Source organism: Syzygium oleosum, unplaced genomic scaffold (genome assembly GCF_021117445.2).
Source record: "Syzygium oleosum isolate NSW1041296 unplaced genomic scaffold, Sole_v2.1 Sole_v2.25, whole genome shotgun sequence".
Classification (NCBI taxonomy): Eukaryota; Viridiplantae; Streptophyta; class Magnoliopsida; order Myrtales; family Myrtaceae; genus Syzygium; species Syzygium oleosum.
The window spans coordinates 5,368,568-5,382,372 of record NW_026607509.1 but is presented as its reverse complement, the minus strand read 5'-3'; the positions used below and the strand labels follow the sequence as shown (position 1 = coordinate 5,382,372).

At 40.0% G+C, this 13,805-nt stretch overlaps 1 protein-coding gene and 4 non-coding genes across 5 annotated transcripts; 4 read left to right on the top strand and 1 right to left on the bottom strand.

The window, feature by feature from the left end:
- Nucleotides 1-924: 924 nt before the first annotated feature.
- LOC115687578 (protein ORANGE-GREEN, chloroplastic-like) lies at nucleotides 925-4,071 on the bottom strand. The gene is made up of 8 exons (XM_030613205.2): nucleotides 3,812-4,071; nucleotides 3,131-3,245; nucleotides 2,862-2,978; nucleotides 2,635-2,721; nucleotides 2,377-2,453; nucleotides 1,795-1,922; nucleotides 1,451-1,587; nucleotides 925-1,270 (listed from the first exon to the last, which is right to left on the bottom strand). Exons 1-8 carry the CDS (start codon nucleotides 4,012-4,014, stop codon nucleotides 1,193-1,195), a joined length of 942 nt encoding a protein of 313 aa, XP_030469065.1. The 5' UTR covers nucleotides 4,015-4,071; the 3' UTR covers nucleotides 925-1,192.
- A 3,846-nt stretch (nucleotides 4,072-7,917) lies between these two features.
- Nucleotides 7,918-8,023, top strand: LOC115687625 (small nucleolar RNA Z107/R87). Its single transcript, XR_004006477.1, has one exon. It is a non-coding gene; the product is annotated as a small nucleolar RNA Z107/R87 (small nucleolar RNA).
- A 173-nt stretch (nucleotides 8,024-8,196) lies between these two features.
- Nucleotides 8,197-8,299, top strand: LOC115687623 (small nucleolar RNA R30/Z108). The gene has a single exon (XR_004006475.1). It is a non-coding gene; the product is annotated as a small nucleolar RNA R30/Z108 (small nucleolar RNA).
- A 143-nt stretch (nucleotides 8,300-8,442) lies between these two features.
- LOC115687626 (small nucleolar RNA snoR31) lies at nucleotides 8,443-8,532 on the top strand. Its single transcript, XR_004006478.1, has one exon. It is a non-coding gene; the product is annotated as a small nucleolar RNA snoR31 (small nucleolar RNA).
- Nucleotides 8,533-8,869: 337 nt separating this feature from the next.
- LOC115687624 (small nucleolar RNA snoR31/Z110/Z27) lies at nucleotides 8,870-8,966 on the top strand. The gene has a single exon (XR_004006476.1). It is a non-coding gene; the product is annotated as a small nucleolar RNA snoR31/Z110/Z27 (small nucleolar RNA).
- Nucleotides 8,967-13,805: the final 4,839 nt, after the last annotated feature.

Below are 13,805 nucleotides of genomic sequence, written 5' to 3'. Positions count from 1 at the left end.
AATATACAGAAAAACAATTCTTTCCTATTCTAATATTTTCTATTCTATTGATATTAGATTACCTATTAGTTAGTGATCACGGCTCAGTGAGTCCTTTCTTCCTTCCATGATTCACTTCTGGCATTAGTCCTACGCTTTGTCTCTGTGGACGAAGGAGAAAGGGGCTCAGCAAGAAAAGGAATGAGAGAAGCAAGGAGATCAACATCTTTCTTTCAAATATAAATATATAACATGAATTCTAACAATGAGTTGGAGTCTTGTGTTGATACAAGTGAATAATCATTTTTCGCGGATTTCTGAAGGAAAAAAGAAAAAAACCTACTCTCTTCGTCTCATTTTCCTTTGTATCTTTGGTTTATGTTGAAACTTCACGACTCCTCTATAATTATTTGGTTCATGTCAGAGCAACACAAAAACAGTGAGTCAGAACTCTATAATTCTGTGATTCAAGCTGAAGTTTTACGAAAATAACAAGAGAGCCAAAACACATTGCTTTTCAGAATTGCGAAAGTGAATGAATGATTGTATTTTCTCTCTTTTACTGCATTTGGCATAGCCATCTTGTTAATGTTGCAATACCCCATTTACATTTCTTGTCATTATCAAACTTGTGTCTCCGAAATATTGCAATGAGCTTCTTTGTTCTTTGAGATTTATATCGTACAATAATCATAAATTGATTGAGATTATCCTCGTCAGTGCATTTGCGGTTCTTTAGCAGTGAAGCATGAGAGATTCTTACATGTCTGTCCATGCATTTTTAGATTCATTTACTCTTATATGCCGTTTATACCAAATAATGGACAAGATAGAACAAAAAAATATCCCATTTTATAACTGCAATTCAACAAATAGTAGATAAGATACAGTAAAATCCATGGATTTATATCTACCCTATCTAATCATATCTAGAATAGAAATCCAGACGACCAAACACAGTCTTTGAGTATATTTATAGGAGAGCAAGGCTGCTTGGAGTTATCAAGTGCAATGCTCCAAGGCAAATAGAAATTGTGAGAAGACCCTTTCATGAGTCTGTTAAATAAATTTCAAGCTCAAAGCTCCATCTGCAATCTTCCTTACCCTTTCTTTAAGGAATTGTCGATATCACATATGATGCAACTTACAAGCGCCACAGATATCTATTCGTGTACACACAATTCAACTTCTCATTCGAAAATGCGGCATATCCTTAATCGAAGGGATCTATTCTTGGGTCATGCTCGCTGGCCATAGCCATTCCAGTGCAGAGGCATGTCGGACACATAACCTGCGACAAGCACCAACGAGACTTTTATCGGAGGTTTATTCAACATATACCATGTGCAGCTACCATGTGATATCAGAGCAAGCCTTTTATGCTCAGCAGAAACTCTGGCTTTTCCGTTTTCTAAATGACAGAGCATATCTCATACTGGAAACATCACGTCACATATTGTAGAAGGCTAACCTTTCCGGATCCTGAGCAGTTTGAACATCTCTCTGTCTTAGGAGCTGACAGAGGTTGATCGCTACCATTGAATGATGAGATTGGCTCGATAAGAACAAGGGCCCCTGTACTTGAACAACGAGCACAGGCAAGATATCCTGCATTTACCAAGCACGTGAGAGAAAACAATGAAGTCATTGCCCTAGACTGAGCCTCTTGAGTACCTAAAAGTCATCCATCTAAAGGCAAATTTAAGCATGACTTCCATGCTTCGATTTGTTGCCAGTGCTAGATCAAGAACCACAAATCACACGAGAAAGGAGATAAAAAATGACAGGGAGAAGGAGATCAGATCACAGCTATACCAGTCCCAAGACAGTATTTGCATCTTTTATCCTCTTGCAGCTTTACATTGTTTATCTCAACAACCATCAGAGCTGAGATCACCCCAACAGCTCCTCCAGAGAAGGATGCCACTATAGGATCAACCTGGCTGAAATTTGCAGCTGATGCAGGTGAGCATAGAAAGTGAAAAAGCACAAGCGAGCCAAAGCATTTAACTGACACAACAAAAAGATATCCGATCCTGTCATCATATCACAACCTTCCAGAGATCAGAAAATTCTTCATCTGCATATACATATTCTTCGACCAATTTTTTTTATTTGAGAAATACCCATTCCTTAACCACAAAGATCTAAATGAATTCTTCTAACAATTTGGGAAGCACAATAACTCTCGGAAACTAGCCTGACTTGCTTTTTAAACTTTAAAATTGCAAAGTTATACAGACTCCTGTTACATCACTAAGCATTAGAACGCTCAGCTACATGTAACCTCTGAGAGCCAATCAAAAGTTGTGGTTTTACAGTTGTGAACGGAGATGAAGGTGGTAAAGTGACAAAGAAATTTGGTGTTAGAAGAGTGATAAAGACATTAATTAGTACCTCAACTGCATAGGCAGATGCACGTTTCGAATGAAGTCTTCATAAGACGTACCCCCTAGTCCCAGCTTAAGTTCCAACTAGTTAATCAAAGCAGACATAGTCAATGGGTCATGGTCGTGAACAGACAATAAAAATTACAGAGAAAACTAAACCATGAATGAGAATCATCCGACTCCTGGCAAGCTAGCTCAAGGGCAGATTCTTGGGATTTAATTCTACAAACTTTCTGTGGGTGCTTCGAGGAAAAAAAAAACTTACAGTGGGTGCTAGAAGGCCACCGAAGATAATAATCCCGGCAATGAGAGAAAAACAAGTGGCGTAGTACCGTTTGAGATTTGCTGAACTCTGTAATCAAGTATCCATCAACAATGTAAAATTATGATAAGCATCCCGATCGTTTGTCAAGTACAAATCAAAATGTCGCATATGGAAAATAGAAGGAAAAAGGGAGAAACAAGGTGCTACTACAGATGTGAAAAACTCACTAGAGGGGGCAAGAAAGGGATGAATGATGGGAAGTTTGGGAGCTCATTTTCCTGCTCGCCCTGTAATACACCAAGTTCGGCACTTTTAATTCTCTGCTGTATCCTCAGCCGACGCACCTGAAAAAAGTAAATACAAGACATCAATTAAAGCAGGAGGTCGGGACATGGAAAATGAACAACAATTAGCACCACATGCGCGTGTCTAAGACCAGAACTATTCATCCATAACCAGAGTATCTCTCCCATGAAAGCATCATTGTCACGTTTACCTCCTCCATGTGTAGAAAGATTTTATTCCGCCGACTTCGGATATTGTCTTGGATTTCTTGCAGTTCCATCTTAGCAAAGTCCTGCACTGTCTCGGGCCCTTCTATGATACAAAATCTGCACAGGCAAGTCATGGAACCTAATATCCCAATGCAGCATGCAATTTGTTGCCTAACTATCATCATGCACATAAAATTGCAGGTAAAGAAAACAGAGTGTGGATGGGAACTGCCAAGCCTGAAACTTGCTTTAGCTCAGGCTTCTTGTTTATGTTTTTTTTTTCTTTTGGTCAGATAGCTCAGCTTATTCAAAGGTGTAGGAAATAGGAAGCTGACACCAGGTAATAAATAGCATAAATTGAGCCGAATCAAGCTTAACTCTAATAGCAAAATGGAAAGTTTAAGCTCCATTGATTGCCCCGTGAGAGAGTAAGCCAAGTAGGCTACGTCAGTACCAGCCAGATCATCTATGGACTGCATCGGAATTCCAATGGAATCTCAATCTCATCAATATGGGTTCACCACGGTCGAACCTTCTTTGCCTACTACTACCGAGCTCATGCCTCAGCTCCGACTCGACACGAACACGAACTGACCAGATGATTGGGTTCCGTAGCAACTGCTACTGCCTGGCTAACCGACAAACATATGATGGACACACGGAGGAGCAGGAGGGAGGCATACCCAGCGGCGGTCTTATCGGGAGCATCAGAATCGACGGGAGGGGCGAAGGAGGAAGACTCGGGGTCGGTGGCCATGGATCGCCATCTGAAGCTGGAGCCGGGCTTCAGCCGTCCGACTCTGGAGCTGGGGAACGGCGAATTGCTGCAGGGACACCGAGGTTTCGCCGCGAAGGACACGGCCAGAATACGACCGGAACAGATCATCGGTGAACCAGAAACGGTCAGTCTATCTCTCTCTCTCTCTCTCTTCAGGAACAAGAGAACGAAGTGGGTCGTCACGTTGACTAAACCGCCATTGATTCACTTCTTGGGGGTAAGAGAGTTTGGAGAGACAGAGGAGGCAGCGACAGAGACAACAGAGAGAATAGTTCGGAGGTATCTTTTTCCTTTTTATAAAAAAAAAAATTTTAAAAAATACCTACCAAAAACCTCAAACTATGCCACTTATGATAAATTTACGCTGAATTTTTTTTTTGCAACACGAAAAATCTCAAACTATGTCACTTATAATACAGTTACCCCATAATATTTTTCCCAAGGCCATTTTCATCTTTTTCCTTTTTCTATTTTTTTTTCCTTTTTTTTTTCTTTCTCCTCTCTTTCCTCCGCCGGCCATGGCAGAGGGAAGCCGGCGAGGGCGGCCCTCGCCCGCCCAAGCGAGGGTCTCCCTCACCAGAGTTCGACGAGGGCAGCCCTCGTCCGACTTAGGCGCGGGCTGCCCTCACAAGCGAGGGTCGCCCTCGCTAGATCCGGTGAGGGTCGCCCTCGTCGGCTTCCCTCCGCCATGGCCGGTGGAGGGGAGAAAGAAGAAAGAAAAAAAAGAAAAAATAAATAGAAAAAGGAAAAATATGAAAATGCTCTTGGGAAAAGTATTGTGGGATAAATGTGTCACAAATGACATAATTTGGGATTTTCGTGTCGCAAAATTCAAGGTAAATTTATCACAAGTGATATATAGTTTCGGGTTTTTTATAGTGTTTTCTTATTTTATTTTTTTTGAAACATTCAATTTCTTTTGTTAGTGTTGTGTGACGTTGAACATTTTTTGCCTGCCACGTAACCAAAATGAAAAAAAAAAAACTTAATGCTTTTGTTTTTTTCTTTTAGTGGACGCCACAAATGGAGCCATCGCAATATCCACTTGCAAATTATCCGCCACCACCACGCACAATCTTAAAAGAAAGTGACCGACCTACCTCCATTTTGGGGGGGATGAAAATTACCAGAAAATAAACCAATTTTGATCGACCAAAAGAAAAGAAAAAAAAAAACAATTTCGAGATTATCCACCCTCCCCTCTTCACAGAGGTTTCGAAATTTTCGAAATTTTCCGCTCGAATTTTCATTGCTATGTTGTTTTTATAATAAAAACCAAAAAAAAATAATGCCAAATGCAAAGAAAACAATGTGTATATATAGGATCAACGTTTTTAAACCAAATGTAGCCCCTTCTGAATATGAATGTTAGTGAGAGAATTAAAACCTCAATGCCAGTCACAAAGGCCATAATCGAAATTTCATGACTTTACCAACAAATGCAAAGCTTAAACTTTTTATTTTTTAATTTTTTTTATAGTCTTGTCCTACTCTAACTTTTAACTCATTCTCAAACTTTTACCCTATCTCTTTGCAGAGCGTGATAGGGGTGTGTAACCGGACTAGGTTTACCCTGAAATCGGATCGGCCCACTCGAAAAACAGGTTCGTGAACCAGTTCTAACAAGAACCGGTCTGGTTTCCAGTTCCATTTTTTGGGAATTAGTTATAACCGTTCCGGTTTCCGGTTCTAAGTAAAAACCGACCTGGACCGGTTTTAAAACCGGTTTTAAGATAATGTAAAAAAAGTAAAAACCCTAGATCACGTTACCCTACCCGGCTACCCAGTCTGTTTCTCATGGTTTCTCTCTTCTCTCTTCACAACCTCCTCTGTCTCTCACGGTTTCTCTCTTCGCAATCGCCTCCTCAGTCGCCGTAAGAGCGCAACCCAGCTCGTCGCCTGCCTGCATGTTGAAGAGGGCTAGGGTTTGGTCATCTCAACGTCCGTACCGTGTGTGTGTTTTTTCCGTTTTTTTGGCTCGCCGATCCGGTAGATCTTTTACTTTGAATCGTTTCATTACTACCTATATTATTTTGCTGGAAAAAAATGAAACCAGAAAAAGGAACAAAAAAAAATAGGCTCTTGGGTAGACCCTGAAACCGGACCGGAAAAACAGGGTCGATTTCAAAACAGTGTCCAGGGAAAGCGGGGTAGGTTTCAGGTTCCAAAAATTGAGAACCGGTTATAACAGGGTTTGTTTCAGATTCCAAGTCTGGATCCAACCCACCCTGGAACCGATTACCCCTAGAACGTGAGAGTCGAACTCCATATTTGAAATTAAACGTCTCCATCCCCATCTCCCCTGAGGAGATGTGGATTTCCCTTTCCCATGTGGAAAGGGTGGCCACTGAAACAACCCTCAGTGGTTAAAAAAAAATATTTATGTATTCACAAAAGTATTCATGTATATAAGAATGGCATAGGGTTGGTGACAAATATCAAGAACTAATAGTCTTGCAAAGATGTTTCGGAGAGTTTTGAATTAATAGATTCGTTAAGGATGACTTAACGTACCTTCAACCCTCATTAGTGGGCTTGATATGAACTCATGTCATAATGGCACATGGCAATCGGTCATCAACCCATATCCCCACGACACGTGATATAGATGTGGATCAGTTGTCCTTATCAATTATGATCCTCCCGACTTCTGGTGTATCCTTGTAATGACTATACTTCACTGTGATCAATTACGTTGTGGTCAAGAGGACACTTCTAAGCCATCTAATCGTAGCAACGGAATAAGACCTATTGTAACATGATAGAGTTATAATAGCTCTTCATGTTATTTGGTCTAAATAATGTAACACCTGCTATATCATTTGGTTCCACGAATAGCATGCATTACAAGAATAGATTGGAACATGACGCTTTTTTTCATTTTTTTTTTCAATATTTCGACTTTCGTGACTTCAGTTACCATTTAGCTCGAACTACTTGAGCAATTCAAAGTTTTGTGATTATTGACACGAAAAGATATATTATTTCTTAATATATTAAGATCGATATATAAGATTTAGACGAGTGTTCATCTTTTACAAAAATTGTGAATAAGTGGGCAATCACAGATTAGACAAAAGTAATTTTCAGGGAAAAATCACTTTTAGTCTACGAACTTTGCATATATTTCTCAGTCGAAGTGTTGAGCATTTGGGTTGTGTGCTAAGTCCTTAAACTTGCATAACTAATCTAATAAAGTCCCTTCAACTCCAAATTTGATTACTTGGATTTGCATCTCCGTCGGTAGCAACAGGAATCTCACGTGGGAAAAACTTTCACCATCATAAAACATCGGCTAATGGGAAGGACAAAATACCACGAAGATGAAGATCGCATCCATTTTAATCAATGAAGATTTCTCAGCATGAGCATTGTAAAATCAAGCTTTCCATGTTTTAAGTGTCACTCGATTGGCTTGAATCGCTGGTGATCCCGGTGTCTACTCCCTGGAAAAGCACGACCAGACTTGAAACTTTCCAACATTATTTCGTGGCACAGGTGCGGAGGGAAAAAAGAAGAACGAAGGAGAAGACAGAAAAAAAAGAAAGAAGCAGAAAAAGAAAAGAGAAAAGAGAACATCTTTGAACGAAAAGGCCTTGGCCGGTGAATTTATGCCCTTATTTGAGACTATATTTATTATTTTAGGATCTAATTTGAAAAAATTGCCCATTCTGGGCCATCTTTGTGAAAGTGACTCAATTTCGGGGCCTTTCTTGAGATTTTATCAAAATTTCCTTTTGCCAAGTTCCGTCCGCCTCCCAGGGTTGCTTCAGAATCTGAAAAACCCTAGCTGCGTTCTATAAATACTACTCATCCCTGCCGCATTCCTCAGCCTTCTTCTTCTTCGTCCGTCGCTCCATCCGAGCCTCCTCTCTCGGAGATCTATCTATCTATCCATTGTCGAGTCTTGATTGCTTCATGGTTCTTTTCTATGGTGCTTTTGAATCTTGATGGTCAGTTCTCTTTTTTCTTTGCTCTGCTTTGTTTGCGTAAGAGAGGGCGCGAGGGAGAGATGGCGATGACGACTCCATAAATTCAAGCTCAACAGACCGGAATGCAGGGCTTTCTCTCTCTCGAGATGGCTTTGCGTGTCGACAACCCCGCTGAACCGAGCCTCTCTCTCTCCCTCTCTCTCTCTCTCTCTCTCTCTCTCTCTCTCTCTCTCTCTCTCTCTACCTCGTTCGCTCTCTGCTGTAAATTCTTGAGAGCATAGATGGATTATCAGTAGCTTTTGTGATTTTTCTGTGCATAGGCTATTTCAATTCGATCTGATTTTGCTTTCACTGAAATTGGAGTTACGATGATGATAACAAGCTCCCTCTTCTGACTCACAAGTTGAAGACGGATCGCTGGCAGAATCGAACCTATTACTCTTATCGCCACCACTGAGTAGCTCCCTCTTCTTCTCCCCCGATAAAGATCTCTTTTTTATGATTATTTCTTCGATTTTCGACTTTGTTTTTGGTTGCATATACTGTTTTTTGCAAAATTTCGCGTTTTGTTTATTTGGTTTTGTATGACATAGTTTCGCTGTAGAAGATGGGGATGAAGCTAAACACAAATAATCCAACACTTGATCTGAGATGTCTATCGAGTGATGCTAAACTAAGTTGCTTCTGAATCTGCATTCAGTGATTCATGTGAAGTTTCGTTTTTCTGGACTACCTTTTAGGAATTCACATTATCATCATCTTAATTTGCAATCCCCATCTCTTTAGGAGCATTTCTTTGACGAACTCTTGTGACTTTGAGGATGGATTTTTCATACTTCCATCCTCTTGGATCTGAATGCTTTAGAATCCAAACACCCCAGTAATATCTGCATTTCAATTGCTTGCCTGAAATGCGGCATCAAACACTTGTCCAATGTGTCTTTGGCTTTATTTGCTGGTTCAAAGGTACAGGACTAGTTGGATTCGGTGGTTAATTTTTCTGTCTCTGTCCTGTTTGTCCTTGGGTCGGCAGCATCAAGTGATGAAATCTGGAAAAATCTTAGGACACCTTCCTACACAGCATGCATTTGCTGTGGATGAGAAGAACATTTCCATTCTGATGATGACCGATCGATCCACTTGTTTGGCTTTCTTTTTTTCTTCTATAATAAACTGCATAACTTGTAGCCTTTATTTGGATATAGCGTTTGATTGAAAAGTTGCACACGAGATACGTTATTTGAGGATATCTCCATTTTAAACATTCATATTCTTAGTGTCTGATCAATAATGTAATCGCACGGACTGTAGATGAATTGGTCCTGCAGTTTTTTTAAGGCAAGAAAAGGGTTGATTTGGCTTGATTTGTCTTCCCATGGAAGCAGTACATTTGCTGATGGCGAGACCATTTGTTATGAGCCGATGCTCAAGTAGTTTTCTTAGCATTGACTCGGAAGTTTGGATAGGTATGGTTTGATCCCCCACGGTGACTGTAACAAGAGTAAAAAGGCACCATCTTGAAAAAGACATAAAAATGGTATAAATATTATGGTTAATATCACGAAAAATCCTTAAATTGATATACACTGATTTACCCAAAATTAATTTGACCAATTTTTTTATCATAAAAAATCTCAAATTGGTATATTAACGAATATTTTGAGCATAAAAGATTTTAAATTGGAACATTTGTGATAAATTTACAGGTCTAACTTCTTCAAAAACTCTTAACTTTAAGTCTAGTCTCAATTTTATCCCAAATATTTTTTTGTCTCAAGAAAAATCCTCAACTTTTCCTTAAGTCTCAAATTTATCCCGCCGTTAACCTTCAATCCAAAGTCACCATTACATGTCTAATGTGGTGTTTCCTTGTCAGCAATAAATTCAAATCATTTGTTGACTTGGATTTAAGATACTGTTCATCATCTTCACGTGGCTCTCGAAGCTTCGGTCGAGGGGGCTTGGGCTTGATCCAAATGAAGGAATTGGTCATGAGCTTCCATGGCGTCCCTCTCATGCCACTGCAACATCATCTCCTGGACTTCGCCTTCTTGCCTTTCTTGTCCTCCATTCGATACTACTGCGGTCGCAGCAACACTCTCTAAGGGACTTCATCGAGATTGAACCAGACACGACCCAAGAACTCATTTTTATTATTCTCTTTCACAAACACCTCCACAACTGAGGATTGTGTGCAATCCTTCGCAAAGGCAAAGTCTTGGTTTATTTAACACCATTCGAGCTCGAGTCCGAATTGACCCTCTTCATGATTCCCCCGTAACCTAGCTTTACCTCAGCCACCAACTCGCCTCTATCCTCGAACGGCGTCGAGACCTCCGTAGCCTTAACGGCCTTCACATAAAGATACTACTTTGGTCGACGAGGCCATAGGTCGAGCTTCTCTTGTCCTTGCTCGTGGGCACCGCTGAGGCTTGGCCTCATCTCTTTGAGCAAGAACCGGCTCAACCCAACGCCCAGAGTTCTCTAGTGGTGATGGTGGTGCTTTTGTGTGGAGTCAAGAAAGTACCATGCCGAAACGAGCTGTGTGTGGAGTCAAGAAAGCGTAGTCGGCCAATCTTCACCGTCTCGTTAGAATATGAAGCTGGCGACCACCACCAAGCTCACAATCAAAGTATTCTGGAGCAAGCCCAAGCCCTCCCTTGAAGCTCCGAAACCCAGATTTGGAGGTTGACCTCAGATCTGGTGTAAATTTGAGGTCGCAACTTCCAAATGTTCGTACGAAGGTCGCCCATTGCAGAGTCAGAAGGAGAAGGAGAAAAAAGAAAATAAAAAGGAAAGAGAAAAAAAAGATCCGAATGAGGTTGGGAGGATAGGGATGATAAACAGCGTCTTAAATCCAAGTCAACAAATGATCTGAATTTATTCCTGATGTGCAAATGCCACGTTGGACAAGTAACGGTGACTTTGGATTAAGGGTTAACGGCAGTATAGATTTGGGACTGAAGGGAAAGTTGATGGTTTTTCTTGAGACAAAGAAAAATTTGGGTTAAAATTGGGATTGGACTTAAAGTTGAAGGTTTTTTAAGGAATTAGGCCTAAATTTACACTTTATTAGTTTTTGTTAAATTAGATTTATATCACAAAAAATTACAAATTGGTACACTTATGATAAACGCATGTGCAACGTGTATTTCAATTTGACGATAAAATTTAATAAAAACTTACGTACGTGAAATTTATCATAAATGTATCGATTTGGGATAATTCGGGATAAACGGTTGAGGATGTTTTGAGACCCTGGACGTAGGTTGGGTTATTGAGTCAGGATGGCTTCAGAATGTGTGTCAAATGGGTACAATGAAGATTAATGATGCCTAGCGCTTTGCTTTTATCTTTTGAATTTGTCAAAAAATCTGAGCGCATTGATTTTTATTTGTCATATTTCATACGAGGATACACTCTAAGATTTAGAATGAATAATTATCCAAAAAGTGTTAAATTTATTGTTGGGCAGCTAATTTTGTCCTAATCCTTTCAAATTGTGCTAATTTATTCTTTAAACCTTTTGACGATTATTAATTTAGTCCTAAAATTTTTAATTGTGTCAATTTACTCCTAGATTTTTTGAAAATTTACTAATTTAGTTGTAATTGGTTGGAAACCTTATGTGTATATCGATTGTTGGTCAAAACTGGCATGGATAATTTTTATTTTTATTTTTATTTTTTTCCTTTTCTTTTCCATTCGCTTGTGTTGGTACTTGGCCATGGAGGACGACTAGCCACAAGTGAGCCTCGCCTTCACTGAATCTGGAGGGGGCTCGATTCTTGTGGCCTGCTTAAGGGTCATTAGATCTGCCGAGGGCCACAATGCCGTCTCCAGCTCTCACTTATGGTTAGTTGCCAACCTGCCATCCATATGCGACATGAAAAAATCAAAAGTAGAAAAGATTCATAAAAAACAAAAAAATATGCAAAGATTGTCCATGTTAGAACCGACGACTAACCGACGCCCATGTTAACGATTTCCAGTTAACAAGCCTTGCCCCATTGGCTCTTCGATTTACTCATGCTCCTCGCATTGATGCCGAAGATATCGCCAAAGTCGTCTAGGGTTTGGGGACTTCACATTCGACTTCGAGCCGAAGGTGTAATCGGAATTGGTGAGGCGTCTCTTATGTCTGATGAAACCCTCCTCAGCCTCCTCTACAACGAGCTCCTTCGACTTCAACCTCGAATTGTCTGGCAAGGTGGAGCCTCATTGGCTTAGAGCGAGCTCGTTCCTCGCTTGTGGCCGGTCGTCGGACGTCGCCGTGACTGATGATCGGCAACTGACGGAGGAAGAAGCAAAAAGAAAAGAAAAGAAAATACATTAAATTAAAAATTAAAAATTTGACATTTAAAAAAAAATATATTATTATTTTATTAGAATGAACACTTTATTAACCAATGACCCGTGCATGATAGGAGTGTGCAAAACGAACTGTCCAAATCAGGAACCACCCGGAGCAGCCGGTTTGGTCCAGTTCCTAGAAGTATTGGTCGGGTTCCCGATTTCTAAAAGTGAAACCAGTGTCTGAGCAGTCTGGTTATTGATTTCAAAGGGAACCGAACTGAACTAAATTGACAAGATCGACTACATATATATTTTTTATTTTTTTATTTCTTCAAAAAAATTAATACAATGTGAACTAAACCTTAATTGAAATACGTTTTTTTGTTCATCTTTTCAATTTGAGGATCATTATTCATGTTTGATCATTCATGGTTGCAAAATAATCCTTATTTTTCGATGATTGATGGGTTTAGTTTATTGTGTTTCAATAGGCAATTTATAAGTTTGTTTTTAAATTTTTGTTTATTGTAGAATATAGTTAGGGTCCCTTTACTTAGATCTTTTTTCTAAAAAAGTAGTGGGGAACACGGAGAATTTGTATCAAGTAATAGAAAAAAAAGAAGTGACCGGTTCCATTGAACCGGACTGGTGATCCTGTCTTGTTCCCAATTCTAGGACCAACTGGTTCGGTCCCCAATTCCTAATTTTGGAAACTGATCCGATTCCTAGTTTCACCTTGGAACCGAACCGTATTGGGAACTGATTACCCCTAGTGCACGGCCTTTTGTGGATCTGGGCCTAAGTGCTAGAAAGTAGAGCTTGAGCGTTGGGGGCCCAAGCACAGGCTTTATGAACCCGGGCTCGAGTACAATGGATCCAACCTCAAGTGCCGGGGCGTCGGGCACGGGCGCCAAGGCTTTGGGGTCGGCCTCGATGGACCCGGGCATGGGCGTCGAGGTCTCGAGGCCCAGGCATCGGGGACTCACGAGCCAGCGTTGGGGTTTCGTGTCAAAGCGTAGAGTTTCAGGTCTTTCACTCGTTTGTTTCAAGGAAAGTGTTTTTCGAGAATCCGTTTTCCGGACTTTCACCTGTTTGGTTAGTAGAAAATGATTAGTCAACCGAAAACACTTTCCGATTAAGGAAAACATTCATCTATAAAATTATGAAAGTGAATTCTCTAATTTAAGAAGGTGAAAACACTTTCCGGAATTGCTTCCCTTTACTTTATTAATATTTTATTCTTTTCTTTCTTTTATTCTTTTATTATTTTTATTTTTAAAAATAAAAACATTTAAAAAATCGATTTTTTTTTGTTCGAGATAAAATCATGGTATTGAAATCATTTTCCAAATGAGATCCAAACACCAGAAAATATTTTCGATCACATATCACCAAATAAAGAAAAACTAACTATTTTCCTGGAAAATGAATTTTTAGAAAACATTTTCCAAAAACATTACATTTTCTGTGAAACAAACGCATCCTTAGGCTCCGTTCGTTTGGCGGAAAATATTCTTCCGGGAAATATTTTCCGGATTTTCCGGTGTTCGGGGGGCGGAAAACGTTTTCCGTGGGAAAATATTTTCCTTCTCCCCTCACAAAATAGCTTAAGTCTATGGAAAATGACTTCCGCTTCTTCAAAAGCGGAAATCATTTTCCGGAGCTTCTTCT